Below are 26,090 nucleotides of genomic sequence, written 5' to 3' on the forward strand. Positions count from 1 at the left end.
TGAACCTCATGTTTTACTGTACTGGTGGTGTTTGAAGGGCTGAACCTCATGTTTTACTTCACCGGTGGTGTTTGAAGGGCTGAACCTCATGTTTTACTGTACTGGTGGTGTTTGAAGGGCTGAACCTCATGTTTTACTGTACTGGTGGTGTTTGAAGGGCTGAACCTCATGTTTTACTGCACCGGTGGTGTTTGAAGAGCTGAACCTCATGTTTTACTGTACTGGTGGTGTTTGAAGGGCTGAACCTCATGTTTTACTGCACCGGTGGTGTTTGAAGAGCTGAACCTCATGTTTTACTGTACTGGTGGTGTTTGAAGGGCTGAACCTCATGTTTTACTGCACCGGTGGTGTTTGAAGAGCTGAACCTCATGTTTTACTGCACCGGTGGTGTTTGAAGAGCTGAACCTCATGTTTTACTGTACTGGTGGTGTTTGAAGAGCTGAACCTCATGTTTTACTGCACCGGTGGTGTTTGAAGAGCTGAACCTCATGTTTTACTGTACTGGTGGTGTTTGAAGAGCTGAACCTCATGTTTTACTGTACTGGTGGTGTTTGAAGGGCTGAACCTCATGTTTTACTGTACTGGTGGTGTTTGAAGAGCTGAACCTCATGTTTTACTGTACTGGTGGTGTTTGAAGAGCTGAACCTCATGTTTTACTGTACTGGTGGTGTTTGAAGGGCTGAACCTCATGTTTTACTGTACTGGTGGTGTTTGAAGGGCTGAACCTCATGTTTTACTGTACTGGTGGTGTTTGAAGGGCTGAACCTCATGTTTTACTGTACTGGTGGTGTTTGAAGGGCTGAACCTCATGTTTTACTGTACTGGTGGTGTTTGAAGGGCTGAACCTCATGTTTTACTGTACTGGTGGTGTTTGAAGGACTGAACCTCATGTTTTACTGTACTGGTGGTGTTTGAAGGGCTGAACCTCATGTTTTACTGTACTGGTGGTGTTTGAAGGGCTGAACCTCATGTTTTACTGTACTGGTGGTGTTTGAAGAGCTGAACCTCATGTTTTACTGTACTGGTGGTGTTTGAAGGGCTGAACCTCATGTTTTACTGCACCGGTGGTGTTTGAAGGGCTGAACCTCATGTTTTACTGCACTGGTGGTGTTTGAAGAGCTGAACCTCATGTTTTACTGTACTGGTGGTGTTTGAAGGGCTGAACCTCATGTTTTACTGTACTGGTGGTGTTTGAAGGGCTGAACCTCATGTTTTACTGTACTGGTGGTGTTTGAAGAGCTGAACCTCATGTTTTACTGTACTGGTGGTGTTTGAAGGGCTGAACCTCATGTTTTACTGCACCGGTGGTGTTTGAAGGGCTGAACCTCATGTTTTACTGCACTGGTGGTGTTTGAAGAGCTGAACCTCATGTTTTACTGTACTGGTGGTGTTTGAAGGGCTGAACCTCATGTTTTACTGTACTGGTGGTGTTTGAAGGGCTGAACCTCATGTTTTACTGTACTGGTGGTGTTTGAAGAGCTGAACCTCATGTTTTACTGTACTGGTGGTGTTTGAAGAGCTGAACCTCATGTTTTACTGTACTGGTGGTGTTTGAAGGGCTGAACCTCATGTTTTACTGTACTGGTGGTGTTTGAAGAGCTGAACCTCATGTTTTACTGTACTGGTGGTGTTTGAAGAGCTGAACCTCATGTTTTACTGTACTGGTGGTGTTTGAAGGGCTGAACCTCATGTTTTACTGCACCGGTGGTGTTTGAAGGGCTGAACCTCATGTTTTACTGTACTGGTTGTGTTTGAAGGGCTGAACCTCATGTTTTACTGCACCGGTGGTGTTTGTGTTCTTCCTCAGTCTGTTATAAAGCTCTTTTTCTTCATAGACCTTTTCTCTCTTGAAATACACAATTCCAGCTGTTTCATTGATGGGTTCTAATTTCTGCCGTCTCTCTCTTTCTCTTTTATTTCTCTCTCGCTCTCTCTCTGTGTATGTGTCTCTGATTGGGCGTCTGTATGTGTCCATCCATTCATTTCTCTCCACAGGTCAGCGGGTTGGTGTGTGTAACACCTCAGGCAGTGGCACCGACCTGCCCTGGGACCATAGTGACCTGGCGGAGACTCACGGCCCGCTGCCCCAGAGTGCATCTCTCTTCGTGGGCTTTGTCTTCATGCTGACCGCATCATCAGAGAGCGACCGCCAGACCAACCAGCCAATCAGCGATGGCGAGGAGGGTGAGAAGGCTATGGCCCAATCCCAAATCTACCCCTAAACCCTTGTGGAGATGGGAGAGGATTTGATTGGTATAAGCAATATGGTGAAACTCCATCTGCCCTATCAGAGGACAGGGTGGAGCTATAGTACTATCAAATTGCAAACACCTCTCAAATCCAGTCAGATCTCCACATGCATAGGGTCCAGGGGTTGATTCTGGATGGGACCCTTGTGTATTCCCAGACTGTGGAACACCCCTTAAAGGGATAGTTCATTCCAGTGTTCAAATTATACATTGTCTTTTGGGTGTCCACAACATTGAAATCTTTGACCTTTTGGGGGAGCCACACATTTATATTTGAATTATTATGGGGTCTCTAATTTGATGTTCATTCCAATGTTAAAGTTTGACAGATCTTCATAAATCGGCGGAATCCTAACTTTGAGACTTTGGTGTTAATAATTGATGTCAATGGGAAACTTCCAAGAAACAAATGACTGAGTGTGTGGATCAAGTAAAAATTCTGCCCAGGAATCTGGTTAGTTTTAGGCAAAGGTCTTCCACAGTGGTCTGTGCAGCCTCAATGAAATGTATTTAATTCATTTAAGAGACACCGACATCCTTTTTTGTTTATCTAAATGACAGCTAAAGATCTCTCTGATTGTGTATGTTAACATGTTTTATGTTGTCCTTTCCCTCCAATAGAGTATGTGCAGACGGCCCCCTATCACAAACGCTACACTGAGACACAGCTGGAGGCCGGAGCAGGCTTCATCCTCAACGACTTCAACGAGGAACAGGTGACATGGAACACCCATAGAGAGAGAATTACTAGAGGGACAAAGCCTCTCATTTCACTGCAATTCTATTTCTATGAGCACACTTCTACAGCCATGTCAGTTCTCATGGAATATGGAGAGAGAAGCGACAGTAGGGAGGCATTACTGTATGTAGGCACACTACATCCTCTGCACCTACAGTTGAAGTTGGAAGTTTATGATGAAGCCTACACTTAGGTTGGAGTCAAACTTGTTTTTCAACCACTCCACAAATTTCTTGTTAACAAACTATAGTTTTGGCAAGTCGGTTAGGACATCTACTTTGTGCATGACTAGTCATTTTCCCAACAGACAAATTATTTCACTTATAATTCACTGTATCACAATTTCAGTGGGTCAGAAGTTTACCTACACTAAGTTGATTGTGGATTTAAACAGCTTGGAAAATTCCAGAAAATTATGTCATGGCTTTAGAAGCTTCTGATAGGCTAATTGACATAATTTGAGTCAATTGGAGGTGTACCTGTGGATGTATTTTAAGGCCTACCTTTAAACTCAGTACCTCTTTACTTGACATCATGGAAAAATCAAAATAAATCACCCAAGACCTCAGAAGAAAAATTGTAGACCTCCACAAATCTGGTTCATCCTTGGGAGCAATTTCCAAACGCCTGAAGGTACCACTTTCATCTGAACAAACACCATGGGACAACGCAGCAGTCATACTGCTCAAGAAGGAGACGTGTTCTGTATATCCACAATAAAATGAGTCCTATATCGACATGACCTGAAAAGCCGCTCAGCAAGGAAGAAGCCACTGCTCCAAAACTGCCATAAAATAAGCCAGAATACGGTTAGCAAATGCATATGGGGACAAAGACCGTACTTTTTAAAGAAATGTCCTCTGGTCTGATGGGGAAAAAAAATAGAACTGTTTGGCCATAATGACCATCGTTATGTTAGGAGGAAAAAGGGGGATGCTTGCAAGCCAAAGAACACCATCCCAACTGTGAAGCACGAGGGTGGCAGCATCATGTTGTTGAGGGTGCTTTGCTGCAGGAGGGACTGATGCACTTCACAAAATAGATGGCATCATGAGGCAGGAAAATTATGTGGATATATTGAAGCAACATCTCAAGACATCAGAGACCAAGTTAAAGCTTGGTCTCAAATGGGTCTTCCAAATGGACAATGACACCAAGCATACTTCCAAAGTTGTGACAAAATGGCTTAAGGACAACAAAGTCAAGGTATTGGAGTGGCCATCACAATGCCCTGACCTCAATCCCATAGAAAATTTGTGAGCAGAACTGAAAAAGCGTGTGTGAGCAAGGAGGCCTACAAACCTGACTCAGTTACACCAGCTCTGTCAGGAGGAATGGGCCAAATTGCCCCAACTTATTGTGGGAAGCTTGTGGAAGGCTACCCGAAACGTTTGACCCAAGTTAAACAATTTAAAGGCAATGCTACCAAATACTAATTGAGTGTATGTAAACTTCTGACCTACTGGAAATGTGATGAAAGAAATAAAAGCTTAAATAAATCACTCTACTATTATTCTGATATTTCACATTCTTAAAATGAAGTGGTGATCCTATCTGACCTAAGACAGGGAATTTTTACTAGGATTAAATGTCAGGAATTGTGAAAAACTGAGTTAAATGTATTTGGCTAAGGTGTATGTATACTTCTGACTTCAACTGTATATGTCACAGGAGGTAGTGCACTTGCTCTGTAAACAAAAGGTCCCTGGTTCAAGTTCCATTTCAGCATTCTTCCCTCAATTGTTCCACTAAAAGAATACAATGTTTAGCTTTCCTTCTACATATACAATTTCTAATATTGCCCATCGTGAAGTGTCCTCTCTTGTGATTCCCTCCCGCCGCAGTGCAAGGCGGCCTATCAGAGCCTGCTGATCACCGACCAGCATAGCCGAACCAGGAAGTACCTGCTGTGTGTGGCCAGTGGTGTGCCGTGTGTGTCTCACATCTGGGTGAGGGACTGTTGCAAGGAGGGCAAGCTGCTCAACTACAGGAACTACCTGCTGCCCGCCGGAGTGGGCCCTGACGAGCGCATAGTGGAATGGTGGGGATTGTAGTTGTTTATGTCCAAAAATTGTCAGACTACACCTGCCCCTATCATATAGGAATATTAATGCAGGCAATTTAAGTCGGCCCTCTCAAGTGACACAAATGTAAACACTGGTAGTCTACTATTATAATGGCATCCACAGTCTATCAATCAACCACATTTTATAAAACCCTTTTAACAATAGCAGTTGTCACAAAGTGCTTTACAGATACCCAGCCTAAAACCCCTTAGAGCAAGCAATGCATAAGCACCGTGGCTAGGAAAAACTCCCTGGAAAGGCAGGAACCTAGAGAGGAACCAGGCTCTGAGGGGTGGCCAGTCCTCTGGATGTACCAGGTGGAGATTTTAAGAGTACTTGTGCCAGATGTGTTCAACTGTTCCTAGATGACCAGCAGGTCAAAACAAATAATCACGGTGGCTATAGAGTCCTGCATTCAAACTGAATGAATATGGTCCTGGTGCTGAGGGGAATGCATTGAGTGCTTTTGTTTATTTTGATCAGGCATCCGCGCTGCAGCCCGTTTAAGGCCCTGCGGGTCCTGTTGGTATTTGAGGAGCCGGCGGAGCTGTGGTCTGAGCTGCTGATGATGAGTGGAGCTTCCTCTGTGAGACAGCATCAAGCAGAAAAGGACAGCTCTGGTACGTACAATACATGTTCTCCTGTCCCAGCACTGTGCTTGCAAATTAACTATCAAAACAAACATGTTGGTGTGTCTGTATGGTAACACCCCTAACACTTATTAGCCCTGAAGGTCACGGGTTCAATCCACCTTTTCCACTTTCTGTTCTCCTGCGTTACATTTTTGTCAAGCTAATGTTTCTAATCTTGATCCCTACACAACAAGTAGTTCAAGATGATCACTAGGTAACATTCTAGAGTAAAAGCCAAAAAGATGACAAATGCATGTTCTGGATGTCTGCTTTCATAACGCGTCTTGTGTTTGCGTCAACAGACATTCCTGTGGGCAAGTTTGATGTGGTGGTCACAGACCGCACCTGTCCACCATTGGTTCTGAAGAGTGTGACATCACAGGAAGTACCCATGGTGTCGCCCGAGTGGCTAATCCACAGTCTAATCTGTGGGGAGCGCCTGGGATACCATAGCAACCCCCAATATCGTCATGACTACACATCCCCACCCTCATCCTAATCCAAGCCTCCCTTCGCGCACATACAGGTTTATTGTAGGTAGATGATGCCCTTATCCTCAGATCTGGAATCAGTTTCCCAACTCGCAATCATTATGAGGGGTGATATCTGACCCTGTGTCAGTGCTTAGGAGCAACTTGTACCTACATACACACCGTCAACCACGTTAAATGTATTGTGTCAGTTCTATTGCATGCTACTGTATATAGTTTTAACCTGTCTGTTTTTATGGAATAATAAACTGACTTTCATTTTAATTATGGTTTATTTGTCTGTTTCTTCATGAAAAGGCACACACATTAATGATACAGTATTTACAATTTATACAAGCTCTGTTACTTACCCTATTGTATCTGATTGAAACAGCCTGTTCTCAAATCGGTTTGTGCTGTATAGCCAACTCATACAGAGCAAACCGATCTGGGACCAGGCTAGAGGAACCATACAGAATAATCATTGACACAATGGGGTTATGCAACAACATACTGATTTTCAAGTCCTTCCATCCGACTTGAAGATAAATGGTCTGGAACGCTTGTTACTGAAGACCTCATCTGAAAATCATCCTCCATTTTCTCTCCCAATCAGAAACTGCAAAGGAAGGCAAAATACAGGTATCAGTGTTGAGGGGTGTGCAGGGTTAAGTTCCCCCTAGACGCTGATCTTGGGTCAGTTTAGCATTTCCCCCACCAGAGCCGAGCAGCACTACGCAAGTTGCGTAGGGCCCCGCCTCCCCTCGTGTCAAAGCGGGTGTCAATGTTTACAACTTCGATGAGAGGAAGAAGTGGAACTATCCTTCTGGTCACGAAAGGAGAAAACACCATGAGAGTGAATTGCGGGATCAGCAATCGGGTAAACTTGTGTGCTCTCCAAATAACAGTAACGTTGATGTACTAGCTTGCAGTGCATCTCTCTAGTCTGTCTTGCTAACCTTGCTGGGCAGTGCATCTCCTGGTCTGTCTGTTGCTTGCCAGACAAATGAGAGAGTGAAATGCAAAGGAAAACAGTGTTTATAAACTGCAGCTCAGAAAAGATGTGCACGAAATTAAACTCACGCTTTCCAGCAGCAACCTCTGTAAAAGCCAGTCCAGACAATATATGGGTGTGATGGCACTCCTCATAGGCACACAATTTTAAAACAAGACAATGATTATCTAGTCTCTCAGTCAAGGTTTAGTTACAACTCTGGACTATTGATGTATATATTGAATTTAAAAGTTGATATACTGGGCAATATGGATGCACATCTCTCAGTAATAATAACCAAGTATTCAGCCAAGCCATAGTATAAATAGTATTTTCTATTTGAAAATGTATAAAAGGAAATCTGGGGAAGCCAGTTTGAATGAGCCTGATGCAGATGATAAAATGAATACTATTCATCTATAATTTACAGGTGCTATGCTTAAGTTTGTCAGTAGTGGAGATGCTGGATCATCAGTCAGTACAAGCACAGACTCCGTTGATCCACATCCAGCCTCAGCCAGAACTAGACCCTGTACAGCCGTCTTCAGCAAATACAAACACAGACCCAGTACTGCCGTCTTCAGCAAATACAAACACAGACCCAGTACTGCCGTCTTCAGCAAATACAAACACAGACCCAGTACTGTCGTCTTCAGCAAATACAAACACAGACCCAGTACAGCCGTCTTCAGCAAATACAAACACAGACCCAGTACTGCCGTCTTCAGCAAATACAAACACAGACCCAGTACTGCCGTCTTCAGCAAATACAAACACAGACCCAGTACTGCCGTCTTCAGCAAGTACTAACACAGACCCAATACAGCCGTCGTCGACAAGCACTAACACAGACCCAGGTGAAGTACAGGCAGCCTCAGCCAGTACTAGCACAACCAGAGGTGTACAGCCAGCATCAGATACAAGCAGCTCAGACCATAATAGAACAGTTGATGCTCCACCAAATAACCCAGCAGATTGGCCCCCAGACTTTATGAGGACTGAGTTGGTGCGCTGAGGTCCATTCAAACTAGGACTAGATTTTTCTTAACCTAAAGACAAGTCTAGAAGAGGTTTCCATCAGGCTTATTACAGAGACAGCTGTCAAATGGGGAAAGATGACCAGGAGCTGGCTAAATGGGGAAAAGATTACCAGGAGCTGGCTAATTGGGGAAAAGATTACCAGGAGCTGGCTAAATGGGGAAAAGATTACCAGGAGCTGGCTAAATAGGGAAAAGATTACCAGGAGCTGGCTAAATGGGGAAAAGATTACCAGGAGCTGGCTAAATGGGGAAAAGATTACCAGGAGCTGGCTAAATGGGGAAAAGATTACCAGGAGCTGGCTAAATGGGGAAAAGATTACCAGGAGCTGGCTAAATGGAGAAAAGATTTACCAGGAGCTGGCTAAATGGAGAAAAGATTACCAGGAGCTGGCTAAATGGAGAAAAGATTTACCAGGAGCTGGCTAAATAGGGAAAAGATTACCAGGAGCTGGCTAAATGGGGAAAAGATTACCAGGAGCTGGCTAAATGGAGAAAAGATTTACCAGGAGCTGGCTAAATGGGGAAAAGATTACCAGGAGCTGGCTTTCATAACCAAAAACACTGCATTGTTTTAGCTGTAAATTCTTTTTAACTAAAGACTACAAAATAATAAAGGAAGGCGTGAATGACTGGTCAAATATCAACGCCATTCTGAAACACCGTGAGGATAGTCCTGAACACAAACAATATGATTAAGTGGAGAGAACTTGATCTGCGCCTAAGTCGGGGACAGACTCTTGACCAGATACAAATGACAATTTTGGAGGCTGAAAGAAAGAGATGGCGAGATGTCTTTACACGTTTAATAAGTATCACCCAGTCTCTGGCTGAAAGAAACCTAGCATTCTGTGGTTCATCAGACAAACTCTTCCAACCAGAATGGAAACTTCCTAAAAGGAGGTTGAATTACTGGCAAAATTTGACCCCGTTATGGAAAATCATCTCAGCAAAATTAAAGATGGAGAGACACATGTTCATTACCTTGGGAAGCGCACACAGAATGAGCTGATACAGATTGTGAGTGACAAGATTCTAGAAGCAATGATGACTCAAAGTACTTCTCCATTATCTTGAACCTGACATTAGTCACCAGGAGCAAATGTCCATTATTCTGAGAAGCGTGGCTTTAAGGGAAAGCCAGAGATCAAGGTGCACTTCCTTGGCTTTGTGAATGTTGAGGTTACAACAGGCTTGAATCTGTGCACTGTCATCTTAGATAAGCTGAACGAGCTGAAGATTCCATTTGAAGATTGCAGAGGGCAAGCTTATGATAATGGGACCAACATGAAGGGCAAGCACCAAGGAGTAAAGCAATCATGCAATCAGGTATCAGGCTTCACAAGATGGGAGAGTAGGCTCCAAAGTCTTCATGCAATCAGGTATCAGGCTTCACAAGATGGGAGAGTAGGCTCCAAAGTGTTCATGCAATCAGGTATCAGGCTTCACAAGATGGGAGAGTAGGCTCCAAAGTGTTCATGCAATCAGGTATCAGGCTTCACAAGATGGGAGAGTAGGCTCCAAAGTCTTCATGCAATCAGGTATCAGGCTTCACAAGATGGGAGAGTAGGCTCCAAAGTCTTCATGCAATCAGGTATCAGGCTTCACAAGATGGGAGAGTAGGCTCCAAAGTCTTCATGCAATCAGGTATCAGGCTTCACAAGATGGGAGAGTAGGCTCCAAAGTCTTCATGCAATCAGGTATCAGGCTTCACAAGATGGGAGAGTAGGCTCCAAAGTCTTCATGCAATCAGGTATCAGGCTTCACAAGATGGGAGAGTAGGCTCCAAAGTCTTCATGCAATCAGGTATCAGGCTTCACAAGATGGGAGAGTAGGCTCCAAAGTGTTCATGCAATCAGGTATCAGGCTTCACAAGATGGGAGAGTAGGCTCCAAAGTCTTCATGCAATCAGGTATCAGGCTTCACAAGATGGGAGAGTAGGCTCCAAAGTGTTCATGCAATCAGGTATCAGGCTTCACAAGATGGGAGAGTAGGCTCCAAAGTCTTCATGCAATCAGGTATCAGGCTTCACAAGATGGGAGAGTAGGCTCCAAAGTGTTCATGCAATCAGGTATCAGGCTTCACAAGATGGGAGAGTAGGCTCCAAAGTCTTCATGCAATCAGGTATCAGGCTTCACAAGATGGGAGAGTAGGCTCCAAAGTCTTCATGCAATCAGGTATCAGGCTTCACAAGATGGGAGAGTAGGCTCCAAAGTCTTCATGCAATCAGGTATCAGGCTTCACAAGATGGGAGAGTAGGCTCCAAAGTCTTCATGCAATCAGGTATCAGACTTCTGAGGTTCGGGAGGCATTACTGGAAGCCAGACAGACAATCAACGATCCTATGGCCAAAGTGGAGGCACAAGCACTTGCAGAGGAAGTTGGGTCCTACCGCTTCTTGATTTGCTGTGTCGTATGGTGTGAGATACTGACAATAACAAACAAAGTGAACAAGCTCCTCCAATCCGCCTCAATGCAGTTGAATATTGCCGTGAATTTAATCTCAAATGCAAAGGCCTCCCTCACTTCACACCGGGAAACTGGATTCTCTGAGGCCCAGACAACAACATTTGTGAAGAAATTCATGTGGGGGCTTTTCTGAAAGAGAAGAGACAGAAACAGCAAGAGATATTTCAGCTACGAGGCTCCTGATGAACCAGTGACTGACGCACTGAAAAACCTTGAAGTCAACTACTTCAACATTGTGATCGACTCTGCTGTGACATCCACGGATGAGAGATTTGAAACACTCAACCAGGTGAAAACCAAATATGGAGTATTGCTGAACTTCAGTACTGCCTCTCAGATGTCCAGTGAATCTTAAGGCTCAGTGCATGGAAGTTAAACTCTCTAACCTTCAGAGATGTCTGTGACATCAGTGGAATGGATCTGGCACATGAGATTCAGAATGTACCTGATCTGCCATCAGATGACTGCCTTTCCTTTCTCTGTGAGAACAACCTGGAGGAGCTCTATCCTAACCTCTGGACGGCCCTAAGTACTGCAGTCACTCTACCAGTAACAGTAGAATCGGCAGAGAGGAGCTTTTCAAAATAAAAGCTCATCGAAAGCTACCTGAGGTCTTCCATGTCTCAGGAAGGTTTGGGTGGTCTGGCCATCATGACGTGGGGAAACACATGTCCTTTGATGACTTTGCATCAAGAATGAGCAGAAGAGGAATATTTTGATGGTAAGATTTGAATTCAAATGTTTGGACACTTAGTAACATTGTCAGATTGTATGGCAGAAGTGCATGTGTGTAAATGACTGCTTACATAACTATGTGACATACTTTCTCCATGTCTTCCAGACAGTCCAGATAGACTGGTGTCCATGCTGATGCTGAAAATGCCCAGGCTGTAGAGGGAACCTAAGTTAATCACACAGCTGTATAGGTTTTATTTGACTATTTTAAGACATATAGCTGCAGCCAGAGCCTATAGGCTTATGTTTACATTGTATAGACAAAGCTACATGTGAGGACTGGACTAATTACCAGGCAGCAGAGCCAAAGGTCACTGTTATATTGGATTATTTTCTACAATTTCTTATTTATGTTAATATTCAATTATCATAAGATTCTATAGAACATATATTAATTAAATATTGTTTGTTTATACCTCATTCTGTTCTGTATAGGTCTACTTATTCTTAGACTGACAGATGGAGCAAACTGTTTTAAAGGAGGGAGGATTGTAGTGGGAGCACTGGGGTGTCAGGTGTGGCAATGGCAAATGGTTTACAGGTCAGGTAGGAGGGGCCCTTAGCAGAATTTTGCTTAGGGCCCCAGGGAGGACAGGACCGGCCGGCTCTGTTCCCCACGATTGGTTAGGATTGGTAGAGGGGGAGGTGATCGCATCATGTCAGGTCCCTCCCTACCTGCCCAGGGTGTAGTGTAGTGTCTTGTCAGGTCAATACCTGCCCAGGGTGTAGTGTAGTGTCTTGTCAGGTCAATACCTGCCCAGGGTGTAGTGTAGTGTCATGTCAGGTCAATACCTGCCCAGGGTGTAGTGTAGTGTCTTGTCAGGTCAATACCTGCCCAGGGTGTAGTGTCATGTCTGGTCCCTACCTGCCCAGGGTGTAGTGTAGTGTCATGTCTGGTCCCTACCTGCCCAGGGTGTAGTGTCATGTCTGGTCCCTACCTGCCCAGGGTGTAGTGTAGTGTCATGTCTGGTCCCTACCTGCCCAGGGTGCAGTGTAGTGTCATGTCTGGTCCCTACCTGCCCAGGGTGTAGTGTAGTGTCATGTCTGGTCCCTCCTGCCCAGGGTGTAGTGTAGTGTCATGTCTGGTCCCTACCTGCCCAGGGTGTAGTGTAGTGTCATGTCTGGTCCCTCCCTGCCCAGGGTGTAGTGTAGTGTCATGTCAGGTCAATACCTGCCCAGGGTGCAGTGTAGTGTCATGTCTGGTCCCTACCTGCCCAGGGTGCAGTGTAGTGTCATGTCTGGTCCCTACCTGCCCAGGGTGTAGTGTAGTGTCATGTCTGGTCCCTACCTGCCCAGGGTGTAGTGTAGTGTCATGTCTGGTCCCTCCCTGCCCAGGGTGTAGTGTAGTGTCATGTCAGGTCAATACCTGCCCAGGGTGCAGTGTAGTGTCATGTCTGGTCCTTACCTGCCCAGGGTGCAGTGTAGTGTCATGTCTGGTCCCTACCTGCCCAGGGTGTACTGTAGTGTCATGTCTGGTCCCTACCTGCCCAGGGTGTAGTGTAGTGTCATGTCAGGTCAATACCTGCCCAGGGTGCAGTGTAGTGTCATGTCTGGTCCTTACCTGCCCAGGGTGTAGTGTAGTGTCATGTCAGGTCAATACCTGCCCAGGGTGCAGTGGTGTCATGTCTGGTCCCTCCCTGCCCAGGGTGTAGTGTAGTGTCATGTCAGGTCAATACCTGCCCAGGGTGTTGTGTAGTGTCATGTCAGGTCAATACCTGCCCAGGGTGCAGTGTAGTGTCATGTCTGGTCCCTACCTGCCCAGGGTGCAGTGTAGTGTCATGTCAGGTCAATACCTGCCCAGGGTGCAGTGGTGTCATGTCTGGTCCCTCCCTGCCCAGGGTGTAGTGTAGTGTCATGTCAGGTCAATACCTGCCCAGGGTGTAGTGTAGTGTCATGTCAGGTCAATACCTGCCCAGGGTGCAGTGTAGTGTCATGTCTGGTCCCTACCTGCCCAGGGTGCAGTGTAGTGTCATGTCTGGTCCCTACCTGCCCAGGGTGTAGTGTAGTGTCATGTCTGGTCCCTACCTGCCCAGGGTGTAGTGTAGTGTCATGTCAGGTCCCTACCTGCCCAGGGTACCTCCTGACTGGGTGTAGTACTTGTTGTAGTCCAGCCTGAGCAGCAGCTGAGCCAGGTCAGAGTTGATCTGGTGGTTTCTGACACCTGACAGGATCTTGAAGAGCAGGAAGGACTGACGACTGAAACCCTGAAATTACAGATGAAGTACTTCATTGTTTGCATTGGCCATTTAGCACCAAAGACTACAAGCAATTACTATAATATAGTAATATAGGCGTGACAATGGGTTAAAGGTTATTGTTAGCAGTTCTAGCAGACAGCCTTACCTTGACCAAGATGTCCAGTTGGGCTGTTCCTCTCTCATCCAGCGGAGCCACGTTCTGGCTGACCAATGAGCAGAAGTTGTGACACAGCTCCAGGATCTCATTCAGACAGTGGAACACCTGGGATAGGAGAGAAGACATTAGACAAAATTCAAAAATGAATGGGAAACCATAGCTAAGTGGTCATTCAAGGCTGAATCCTAATTTGATAGTGTTGTTATGCATGATTAGCACTCAACACGCAATAACACGTTCAAGGTTGTCTTCATTTCAGTCGCGTTGTGCCATTGGGTCAAGTAAGTGGTTACCTGGTCAGGTAAGTGGTTACCTTGTCAGGAACCATATCAAAGTGACATGGCAATCTGATCATCTGCATAACGTGACTGCAATAAAGAAGACGTTGAAGTGGCCTTAAATTACTGCCACATTGTATTCACATCAAATGCTAATAAATTGAGACGCTAACTGGCTTGAGCAGGATGAAGGACTGTGCTAGCAGGTTGCTAAGGAAGTGGTCGTGGGCCAGCCGGATGCTCTCAAAGTCTCTGGTGGAGTTGATCTGCTGCAGCAGCTGAGAGAACTGAGACTCCAGCACGTCCACCTGAGAGAGGAGGGAGGAGAGAGGATGAGAGAGGAGCAGCACAGCCATGTTAGAAATATGGCACCAACAACAAGGTCATTCATAGCCTGGTCATAGGAATAGATGTGTTGTCTTGCCAACTCCTATGACCAACTTTGAGCTGGCTATACAGATATGGGACCAGTTTTGAAAGAGGGTCCGAGCAGCAAAAACAAATGTGCATTGTAGTTGTAGAACAAAGAAAGGAATGCTTGTTTGCATTAATATGGCCATGGTAAACTGAGTGTGGTGCATTGAGCCTCTCAAATTTCCTCCCAAAGCTGAATATGAACAGGTAAAAAAACTATACAGTCTTGTCTTTACTACTGCTCTCTATTCTTAAAAACAGACCAGATGCACTGTACAGTACTTAGTCTTTGGATGTACAGATGACACGTGGTTGTGGTTCCGTGTGGCTCAGTTGGTAGAGCATGGCACTTGGAAAGCCAGGGTTGTGGGTTCGATTCCCACGGGGGACAAGTATGAAAACGTATGCACTCACTGCTAAATGACACTTGTTATTTCCTGGAGATATAATCACCTGTAGGTAGTACTGCAGATTGTCCACCAGGAAAGCCATGTGGTTACGTAGCCTCCACTTGACAGCATCTGTCTGGTTGGATTTGAGGTGTTTCCTCTGCATCTGTAAAGCCCAGCAGTGCTGCAGCTCAGACTGCACCCGCCGCACACTCAGCAGGTAACGAAATATCACATTATACCTGGGAGACAGGACAGAGTCAGGGATATTACATTATACCAGGGAGACAGGACAGAGTCAGGGATATTACATTATACCTGGGAGTCAGGACAGAGTCAGGGATATTACATTATACCTGGGAGACAGGACAGAGTCAGGGATATTACATTATACCTGGGAGACAGGACAGAGTCAGGGATATTACATTATACCAGGGAGACAGGACAGAGTCAGGGATATTACATTATACCTGGGAGACAGGACAGAGTCAGGGATATTACATTATACCTGGGGGACAGGACAGAGTCAGGGATATTACATTATACCTGGGGGACAGGACAGAGTCAGGGATATTACATTATACCAGGGAGACAGGACAGAGTCAGGGATATTACATTATACCAGGGAGACAGGACAGAGTCAGGGATATTACATTATACCAGGGAGACAGGACAGAGTCAGGGATATTACATTATACCAGGGAGACAGGACAGAGTCAGGGATATTACATTATACCAGGGAGACAGGACAGAGTCAGGGATATTACATTATACCTGGGGGACAGGACACGGTCGTGAATATGCCATGACGATAGTGTCAGTTTCAGGAAGACTAGCTAAGACTGAATCGGACACAACTGATCATAAGGAAAATAAAAACAGTTATATATTATTTTTTTTAACCTTTATTTAACTAGGCAAGTCAGTTAAGAACAAATTCTTATTTACAATGACAGCCTAGAAACAGTGGGTTAACTGCCTGTTCAGGGGCAGAACAACAGATTTTTACCTTGTCAGCTCGGGGGTTTGAACTTGAAACCTTCCAGTTACTAGTCCAACGCTCTAACCACTAGGCTACCCTGCCGCCCCAAATATGATCAGAAAACTTGTGAGGAATGCAATACGAAAACATGACGGTACAAACAATGGTTATATACACTCACTGGCCAGTGTATTAGGTATACCCATCTAGTACTGGGTCAGATACCCCTTTGCCTCCAGAACAGCCCAAATTCACTTTTTTAGTTAATAACCAAATACAGACCTAAGAAACAACAACTTACAGATGCACACAATCAACGACTACATCTCCTCTGTCCAGACCCGCATGCTCACACCTCCATCCACAGTGCACTGTTGTTTACCACATGGCCTGAAACAGCACTGTTTTGTTTCTCTCAGTAGCCCCAGCTCTTTCAATATTTAAATAAGAAATCATTACGTTTTTCCAAGATGAGTTATGAGCCTGAATTCTTTGGGGAATGGATTCTACAAGCCGGAAATGTTCCACAGGGATGTTGTTCCATGCTGACATGATGGCACCATGCAGTTACTGCAGATTGGCTATGGTCTACTGTACCATTGACACCAGGCAGGATGGGTTCCATGGACTCATCCTACATCTGCCATCAACATGATGCAACAGGAACCGGGATTCGTCGGACCAGGCAATGTTTTTCCACTCCTCAATTGTCCAGTGTTGGTGATGGCCTGCCCACTGGAGCCACTCTTCCTGTTTTTACCTGTTAGGAGTGGAACCCAGTGCGGTCGTCTGCTGCAATAGCCCATCTGTGACAAAGGTTGGCGAGTTCTGCGTTCCGAGAAGCCGTACTGCAGACCACTGTTGTACTGCACCGTTATTTGCCTGTTTGTGGCCCAACTGTTAGATTGCATGATTCTTACCATTCTCCTTCAACCTCTCATCAACGAGCAGTTTTTGCCCACAGGACTGACACTGACTGGATGTTTTTTTGTTTGTCACACCATTCTCTGTAAACCCTAGACACTATTATGCGTGAAAAGCCCAGGAGGGCGGCCGTTTGTGAGATACTGGATCCGGCACGCCTGGCAGCGACGATCATACCAGTCACTTAGGTCAGTCATTTTGCCCATTCTAACGTTCAATCGAACAGTAACTGAATGCCTCAATGCCTGTCTACCTGCATTATATAGCAAGCCACAGACTCACTGTCTGTAGGGAGATCCATTTTCGTGAACGGGGTGGTGTACCTAATAAACTGGGAGTGTAATGTTTAAATATTCCATTGTCTGTTTGCACAAACATTTGCTAATGGATATCACTTCATGTTAAAGGTAGAGTCAGCAATGCACAAAGTAAAAAGCAATATTGTGTCGATTTCCACAACTACTAAGAGCATTGAAGCACGAGGCTAAAATTCTCCACTGTTACGGGTCCTGCAGCTATCACATTGGACCCTGGTCAAAAGTAGTGCACTATATAGGGAATAAGGGACCATTTGGGAGGCAGGCGTTGCCTGCTGTACAATACTCACTTCTCCAGAACGGCAGGGGTGAAGAGGATGTGCAGGGGCCACTGGACCTTGTAGGCCAAGCCCAGAGCAGCCCAGCCCGTAGGGGGCACCTCCCTGGGGGAGGACTCCTGTGGGGGAGTGGCCCCTTCCCTGGTCCCTGTGACATCTGAGAACACAATCATACCGTTAGCCACAGGATGGCTCCACACCAGAGTATGTCAGGAGAGTTGAGGCGTTTGAAATCTCACTCATGGAACGGTCTTAGTTAACCACTCTGCCGCTCAACATCCTTCCTCCTGCTCTGCTAAAAAAATATTTTTAAAACGCTCACAGGAACAAACAAATAAAAACTGCTGCTCCAAATTCACCCCATTCATTTTTTGGTTAAAAAGAATTTAACAAACACCCCATATACTTTTGTGACTATGTACCATTTGTTTTTGAAGTAGGCTGTCATAAGAAGGTTCAACATAGGCTACTAAACAAGCACCTACCTAGGTGATAGGTTGTGGCCACTGTGTTAAAAACAAGTAGCTTTTTCTCTAATTGATTGATGATCAGATACGTCAGTTGTAACTGGTTCTGTTGAACTAAAATTTTACACTTGATAGACAACTTTAGTAATGTTAAAAACTTAAGACAATTTTTTAACAATAGCCTATATAGAAACCAAAACGTCTCTGGTGCAGCTGCATGGCCACATTGGTTGTCTTGTCATCAATTATACAGCCTGTGACAGATTTCTTGGTCGACTCATATCAACATCTCTGTGCATTAGTGGTGGGGTAGGCTGAATAAATACAACACAACAGACCTTAATAAAAGAATGGTGATGAAGGAAATGAAAAATGGTGGACAGAGCATGGCCTGAGGTTGTGACTGAACAGTACCGGAGCGCAACTGGGATTCTCTCCAACGATCCTACATTTTTTTTAAATTTTTTTTTAAAAATTCAGCCAAATAACACACTCCATTCCTCTCTCCACATACTCTGATCCACTCCATCACATTGTTCACAAGATGGCACACACTGGGTAGAAGACATAGAAGAATGACCATCCCAAATAGCACCCTATTCCCTATGAAGTGCACTACTTTGACCAGAACTTTGTGAAGAATAGTGCACTATTATGTGGATTAGGGTGCCAAGTTCAACAGCCTTCTTTTCTCGTCTGCTTTTAAAAAGATACCAGGTGACTTCCCAGTACACATCCATCAGATTGCCTTCTCTCATCTGGTGTTCCCAGGTTATAGCAGGAGAGATGAGGGAGAGATGACCAAGACAGGCATGTATAGACTGTCTTACAGTTAGCCACCAGATGGCAGCAACTGGTTACAAGAAAATATACTGGAGCACACAGCCGCCGGTCCCAATATGTTCCTTACCCCTTCCCCTTGGCCCTGACCTTTCCATGTTTACAGATCTGAATGGTATAAAAAGGTATAAGAAGTGTCATGGTGGACCTTCCGCCACATTACAGATCTGCAAACATGGAAGTTAAGTTAAGGCCATGGGGTAGTAGGGAGCAGACCTGTGTTCAAATACTATTTAGGGTATTTCAATGACTTTCAAAAGACATTTCAAAGTAAATATTTTCTTTGAAAATACAACTAGCTGAATATTGGAATGCATTTGGAAATACACTTAATGTATTGGCATGTATTACAAAATACACTGAAAATAAGTATTTCAAAAACAAATACTCATATGAACATGTACTGAGCCCAGGTCTAGTAGGGAGTGAAAAGAGAACTCTAAGCAGCTCTAGTTAAACATACAGTTAGATCTCCTAGACTCCTAGTAGAGGGTTTCTGCTCCAATGAAAAGCCACTCTGAGGAACAAACCTTTGCTCTCCTTCCCCTGGTAGTCGATGGTGAGGTGCAGGAGAGGCAGGAGGTTGTCGTCGTCCAACAACACCTTGTGGGCAGCCTGCTGAAAGGCCACATTTACGTCTGTGGAAGAAGGGATGGAGAAAACAGCCACTGTTAGATCCAAAGAATGACTGCAATACACATGAACCTGTTCATATTCTTCTGTACTGCATCCTTCCTTCCTTCCTTGGAATAACAACAATCAGAAATGACTGGGTTGGTGAAAGATATTTACTGGAACCCCTACTTTGACCTAGCCACAGTGTTAGATCAGTGATCACTTCAAGAAAGGGAGGAAGTTAGGATCCAGTTTAAACTGCATTTTTAAGTATTCCAAAAGGACCATGGTTTGTGATTGAATAAAGGGGGAATTTTCCATAAGATGAAGTAGGCCCTTAAGAGGTAGAATGCGCTATCAAGTTTAGATGTCTGTTAGAGTAAACTGATCCAGGATCTGTAAACATACCGTGTTCAGTGACAGCCGTGGGCGGGGTCTTGAGCATGTGCTGAGCGTGGTCAATGAACACCTGGTACAGCTCGCCACGGCCCAACAGGTAAAAGTCCTTTATGATCTACAGGGAAAGAGAAACGGGCGTGTTTGAGGGGTCAGCTTTAACAAGGCGAGGCACAGAATCACTCATCTTGATCACATAAGGAGTAGTTATTTGAGATGCAAGGGGATTTGTAGATACGTGATTCTCAGCAGTCCGACAGCAATGTAGTCGAGCTCAAACATGACCACTAACAATCTGAAATCAACTGTACTGTCACAGCTAGATAGTCCAAATACAAACCTTCAGTTGCCCCAGGAGATCAGATTCCTCCACCATTAATGTCCACAGGTGCTGCAAATAGAAGGATACATTCATTCACCAACTGTTGATTGGATTCACATACCGACGACTAATGTATGGAGTTATTGAGATGAATATGGCCCTAATATCAACTGAATAGAACAGGACCTTTTTGTCCAGCTGATAGTGGGAAGTTGCAGCAGACGTTACAAACACATATCTGACATTTCCTCAGATATGGTGAAGTGCGAAGCCCACCTCTGCCACGGTGCTGCGGATGCCGTCTATGAGGTTCTCAAAGTCCACTAGGCTGAAGAAGGGCTGCTGTTTGAGACGGTGCAGCTCTGTTGCAAACATGTCCTCCTGGTGCTTCAGTATAGAGCCTGGACACAAACACACACAGAGGGAGGAAAACATGATCCATCAAATCTTCCAAAATCTTTCATTCCAAGTTGAACGTGGATCTCCTGAAGTGATATTGTCGCAATATGTTACATTGAAGTAGTGCTTGGCGAGATAGTTCGTGATTTTTTTGTTGTTGAAGTTTTTAGAGAAGCGTAGCAACCAAAGCAAACCAAATAGATGCCAAAATCAGCAATAGTACTAATGGTGCTTACCTGAGTGAGGGTGAAAAGACAGAAAACGCCCCCTTTCTCCTCCCTCTACTGTTTCCCTACTGTAGCTAAATCCTTAACAAGTCAACGTGAAACGTAGCTACAGCTAATAACAAAGGTACATGTGTGGACCAGGTTCTCACCAGCTCTGGACGGGCTGTGGTTGTGGTTCTCAAACATCTGGACGGACTCCCCCACGAAGAGGATCTTCTCAGCCACGCGGATGGGGACGTAGGAGGGCAGCATCTCAGCCCGCAGAGAGAACTGCTGCAGGGACGGAGCCAGCATGTTCTCTTCCTCTATCAGCCTCTACAACAGAATACAGACAACAGCATCGTTCATTAGGGAACACAATGGAAAACATTTTCAAACAGAAAACCAAAATGAGCATGTCTTATTGGACCAGTCTGGGTACTCACTCCCTGTTTCAGTTAGTTTTTCCCTGCTTTGTGCCTTATGAACATGACCCAAATCAGCCTCCTGAAACTGACTGGAAGTACATACAGACTTTTAGATCTTATCCATCCTACAATCTTTACTCCAACAGTAGTGGTGCAAGCTTTACACTAACGCAAGCACTTCAAATCCAGGTGGACAGATAAAGTGCCAAGGTATGAAGTAGGATGAAATTACCCATAGACACTGATCTTAGGTCAGTTTTGCCTCCCCACCCGATATTTAAGTTTAGGATTTTGGGGAAGATATAAACTGAACCTGAAGCTGTGCCTAAGGAAACTTCTACCCGCCATCTCGCTAGATTCTGTAGTTCTCTCAGCTGGAAACATGGATGCAATTGACAATAGATGCTGATCTAGAATCAGTTTTTCCTCTTACCTTAGATCAGCCAGTTAAGATTTGAGGAAGATATAAGCTGATCCTGAATCTTAACATAAGAGCTCTCACCAGGTCCTGTAGTTCTTTCAGCTGTTTACCGCTGAGGCCTCCAATCCCCAGGTCCTCCTCGTCCTCCTCCTGGTTGGCGGCGGCCCCTCCAGCGCTGGGCCCCTGCTTCACATAGAACTCCTCACTCTGGTCCAGCAGCAGACCGTGCAGCATCCACGCCGCCAGCTGCTTGTACATCACCCCGTGGCACACCGCCAGGATCCTGTGTAGACAGACAGAGATAATTTATGTTGTGTTGCCCTAAGAAACACCAGCCAGGTATCAGTATAGATTCAAGTGTTTATGTGTAGGAGGGGATGACATGTGTCATGGGAATGATTTATCCAGGGGAGAAATAACTCATTTTAAAAAATACACACCCCGGGATCTTAACCCCTTCAGGTTTTGCCTGGAAATATGGCATGCATATTTCACTCTGCAGCATCAGTTTCAGGATGACACCACACATGCAGCATAGATCCAAGTAATAGCATAAACAATGCATAAAGCTTCTATATGAGGCTAACTTTACATTTGATTGAAAAAGTTGTGGCCGTAACTTACTTCTCCAGGGCCATGCGAACAGGGGGCAGACCTCCACAGCTGTGCTTGTACACCGTCTCCAGGATCTGACAGCCGTGGATCTAATTAGAACATACAGGATATGACCTCATTTCCATATTCCACACTAATTGATTCAACTGTGCCTACCCATGATGCACTCTGCTCTGAGCACTGTGACAACTTTGCGCCCCTGTACCACAGCAGCCACCATGATGAACTTTAAATTGGTAGAAAGATGGTATTGTTACAGAAAAATTCTAAACTAAGTCACATCAGAAATGTGTTGACCTTTGAGAACACAAAGTTTTTGTAGAGCGCTATGGGTGTATGAAAAGTGCTTTATGAGTGTCTTAAATCATTTCCTCCAAAGTAATTGTGTTTGTGTGATTTCTCAGTCATATCATGCCCTTATCTTCTGGGACTGTATTGTCTCATCTCCATTGTAATGCCTTCACCTTCTGGGACTGTATTGTCTCCATTGTAATGCCCTTACCTTCTGGGACTGTATTGTCTCCATTGTAATGCCCTTACCTTCTGGGACTGTATTGTCTCCATTGTAATGCCCTTACCTTCTGGGACTGTATCGTCTCCATTGTAATGCCCTTACCTTCTGGGACTGTATCGTCTCCATTGTAATGCCCTTACCTTCTGGGACTGTATTGTCTCCATTGTAATGCCCTTACCTTCTGGGACTGTATTGTCTCCATTGTAATGCCCTTACCTTCTGGGACTGTATTGTCTCCATTGTAATGCCCTTACCTTCTGGGACTGTATTGTCTCCATTGTAATGCCCTTACCTTCTGGGACTGTATCGTCTCCATTGTAATGCCCTTACCTTCTGGGACTGTCTTGTCTCCATTGTAATGCCCTTACCTTCTGGGACTTTATTGTCTCCACCACCACCATAACAGAGGGAAACAGCAACTGAAACTGGAGAAGAACAACATGATTACATAAAATGACTAGGGTATATTGTTAAATGAATATTTTATTTCCTAATTCCATTCATGACATATTGAAAGATACTGTGGATCTTGTGACTGTAGGTGTGGAAGTTGACATTTAAGAAGATGGAATCCGCATTAGAGGAAACAGCACCACTGTCTGGATTGGATGCTGTGGATGAAAATCCAGCACTTGGAGAAAGAGGAAATTAGGAATATATGTATAATTAGTAAACTACATGTACAGTACATGTGAGCGAAAGTAGCAGTTGAAGTATTTTTGTCCGTTAGTTTACTCCAATCAGGGGAGGGGTAGAAGGGTGGCAGCGCCACTGTACACCCCCAGCACTTTGTTATTGTTTTTGTCTTGTGGATGAAATGGAGGTGAGGTGCGTCGAGCAGTGTGGTCAAAGAAAAAACGTGCAGTACATATTGTTCTGTTTTATCGCGTGCAAAGACGTTTGAGGGGGAAAAACAGTGTTTGTAGCTTGCAGTAACTTGTTTGTTGTTGTAATATCCTAAACTCTTTCACCATTAAGGATTACCGCTTTAAAGGTCTAAAACAATTCATTCTACTTCAAATGTACAACAAGCAAATCTAAATCAGAAAAACTAGTAAAAACAGTAACTGGCATTACCTGATCCAACATATAATTCACATGAGAAATGGAGAGATGCGGGTCGCCAAGAAACTGCAATGAAGAGGACAATAGTGGGATTTATTATGAATGTGCATTGTATTAATTAGTGCTACAGTGCATTTTGTAAATGATCTTCGGTACCTCTTGTTCGAGGTCCAGGAGAGCCTGTCTATAAGGCTGTAGCATGGAGTCCAGTCCCGTGCAGAAAGCCCGCAGGTAAACCCCATTGAGTCCGGCCTGGTTTGTCTGAATGGAGTGGTGCTCCTGCAAAGTACAATCACAGCTTGTTAAGACTATAGTATTTAGCTATATCTGATTAGTATTTGCTGTAATACTAGTACATCTTAATCTAAAAAACAACAACACATGGCACTCACTCTAAAGTTGGTTTAGATTCATTGTCACCGACTCTCACAGAATTTAACCAGTTAATCAGGATTAAAAATATAAACCCATCTAAGGGGAGGTTTCCCAGACACAGATTAAGTGTAATTCTGCACTAAAAACCATTTTCAATGGAGATTCTCCATTGAGTTCGCTTTTTAGTCCAGAGAGGTATACTACGAATCAGGTTTGAGGAGTTAGCAAAGTAACTTTGTTCAACCTGGAATAACCGGTCAAGATGAAAGAGGCTCACCTTTTAGCCAGGTACATTTCTATGGCAATGAATCCTTCAGAACTAACCTGTTCTGGGGTAGGATAACTCAGGGCTTACTATATTTATCCTGAATGAAGTGTCTGATGCCACGTTAAATACAACTAGGAACACGGATAAATATGAGGTCAAATCATAACGTCAGTGATCTAAAGGTCAGAAAGTCTGACTTTTAGAAAAAGGCCCGAGTTGGAATTCCGAGTTGGATGATCATTCAAATCTATTTTTCCCCAGTCGGAGCTACATTTTTTTTACTTTCCAGTTGTTTAGAATGTACTGAAGTCGGAGATTTACGAGTTCCTAGTTGTTTTGAGCGATTAAATATGTAATTAATCAAGCGTTTATGTAAAAAAATATATATTAAGACACCCATCACATTACACATTTAGTGATGACAAGATGCATTTGAAGGTTCACCCACAGTAAAACTTTTGCATGACAAAAACATTTTTACTGATAGGATTGGGGAAAAAAGGTGCTTGTGTGCATAGATAAGCACACCAAAGCACATCAAAAACAGCATTATTAGCCTATTTCACATCATAGCCTGCTGAATTTGCAAGATAACTTATCTTTCATGTTAATTTCGGCAGAAATGAAAATGTGGCACTGACTCTCCCATTGATTGATGGTTTCAGCATTGTCTCAATGAAGAGTTTGGCGTTCGACCAGCAACATGCGACATGCCGCTGCTAGAGTTAGCGGCATGCGGACGAGCAACATCCACCGTTGTAGTACTGATGATGTATGAGCTGGAATGTGAAGCTAATTGAAGCTGGCTAGTTTTATAAAAGCCTGAGTATATCGAGCTTCAATCGTAGTTTTCCTCAAGTCTTCACCTTATTAAAAAGTAAGAGACAAGCAGGGAGAACATTGGAGACGGAACCCCAGATATCCTTCAACGGTCTCCTCGATTCCAAATCAAATCACATTTTATTGGTCACATTCACATTTTTAAGCAGATGTTATAACGAAGGAAGTGAGAAGAGGAAAATGCTTTTGGCACTCCATCTTCTGGGTATTTATCTCACCTGCTGGTGGACATGGCCTGTGTGTTGCTCTATGAACTCTGTGAAGCGAATGTAATCGGATCCCAGTTTGCAGAGGCGGTTCAGGACACTGGTCTCACTGGGATGGAGAAAGGGCAGGTCCTGGGAGACCTACAGGAGTAGCAGAGGTTCAGTTAACCCCTTACTCATAACTCCTTAACAGTGCATTCTTGAACTATGGTTCAGTTAGCTATATGTACATCGTGGAGTAAGGTTCAGTAGGATGCATGTCACACTTACTACCAGCCACTAAACAAAACTATAGTGAAGTGTACATACAGCAACAATAGAAAAAAAATAGTGATGGGTGCCAACAAAAGCAGAAAATAAAACAATTCATAAGGTTACTAGCTAGTTGCACTAGCTAGCTACTTGAGGGAAAAAAAACATTCACATAGCTAGCCAGCTTCTTGCAGCGGTGTTTGCACTTTGTAGAGCTAGCTTTGTACTGTAGTTAGGTAGGTAACGTTATCCCGATATACCTGTAAACCTGTCCGTTTGTTCCATGTGAATATAGTCCCAGGGTATCCACTTAACGCCAACAAGAGCTCGTGAATCATTTTAATTAACTTAAAATCGTATATCAGGTCAAAGTTTACATAAATTGCACTGTTGAGCCTGTCATTCAATCACAACACTGCCGATTCTGTCGCCGCCGCAACCCGATGACGTTCAATGACGAGAGTGAAGAATTATGGAAATTGTAGTCTTTCCTTTGGTTTCCACATAAGTTCATTAAACGTTTTCTTCCCTTG

The 26,090-nt window shown here is 44.3% G+C and overlaps 2 protein-coding genes and 1 non-coding gene across 8 annotated transcripts in view; 2 read left to right on the plus strand and 1 right to left on the minus strand.

Annotated features, from left to right (window-relative positions):
* Positions 1-6,441, plus strand: part of LOC100136262 (TP53-binding protein 1) — a 65,083-nt gene extending 58,642 nt beyond the window's left edge. For all 6 annotated transcript variants that reach the window (XM_036963907.1, XM_036963912.1, XM_036963909.1 and 3 more), the window contains 5 exons: positions 1,996-2,184; positions 2,871-2,965; positions 4,833-5,029; positions 5,538-5,674; positions 5,989-6,441. In XM_036963907.1, the coding sequence (XP_036819802.1) occupies positions 1,996-2,184; positions 2,871-2,965; positions 4,833-5,029; positions 5,538-5,674; positions 5,989-6,185 (815 nt within the window). In that variant the 3' untranslated portion in view covers positions 6,186-6,441. The remainder of the gene's footprint in view (positions 1-1,995; positions 2,185-2,870; positions 2,966-4,832; positions 5,030-5,537; positions 5,675-5,988) is intronic.
* LOC118944459 (gamma-tubulin complex component 4-like) lies at positions 6,431-26,014 on the minus strand. The gene is made up of 18 exons (XM_036963913.1): positions 25,818-26,014; positions 25,318-25,446; positions 23,773-23,895; positions 23,629-23,682; positions 22,920-22,976; positions 22,047-22,126; positions 21,504-21,705; positions 20,744-20,909; positions 20,245-20,369; positions 19,987-20,037; positions 19,659-19,764; positions 19,166-19,273; positions 17,341-17,485; positions 14,892-15,069; positions 14,198-14,332; positions 13,735-13,851; positions 13,456-13,595; positions 6,431-6,775 (listed from the first exon to the last, which is right to left on the minus strand). The coding sequence occupies exons 1-18, from the start codon at positions 25,893-25,895 to the stop codon at positions 6,769-6,771; spliced, it is 2,001 nt and encodes a 666-aa protein (XP_036819808.1). The 5' UTR covers positions 25,896-26,014; the 3' UTR covers positions 6,431-6,768.
* On the plus strand, positions 14,756-14,829 carry trnap-ugg. Its single transcript has one exon. It is a non-coding gene; the product is annotated as a tRNA-Pro (tRNA).
* Positions 26,015-26,090: the final 76 nt, after the last annotated feature.

This window comes from Oncorhynchus mykiss, chromosome 26, assembly GCF_013265735.2.
Source record: "Oncorhynchus mykiss isolate Arlee chromosome 26, USDA_OmykA_1.1, whole genome shotgun sequence".
Lineage (NCBI taxonomy): Eukaryota > Metazoa > Chordata > Actinopteri > Salmoniformes > Salmonidae > Oncorhynchus > Oncorhynchus mykiss.

Coding starts and splice junctions, on each gene's coding strand:
- LOC118944459 (XM_036963913.1), bottom strand. CDS start 25,895: ATGATTCACGAGCTCTTGTTGGCGTTAAGTGGATACCCTGGGACTATA. Junction 13,852..14,197: donor CCTTCATCCTGCTCAAGCCA/GTTAGCGTCTCA, acceptor CTCCTATCCCAG/GTGTTCCACTGTCTGAATGA. Junction 13,596..13,734: donor AACTGGACATCTTGGTCAAG/GTAAGGCTGTCT, acceptor CTGTAATTTCAG/GGTTTCAGTCGTCAGTCCTT.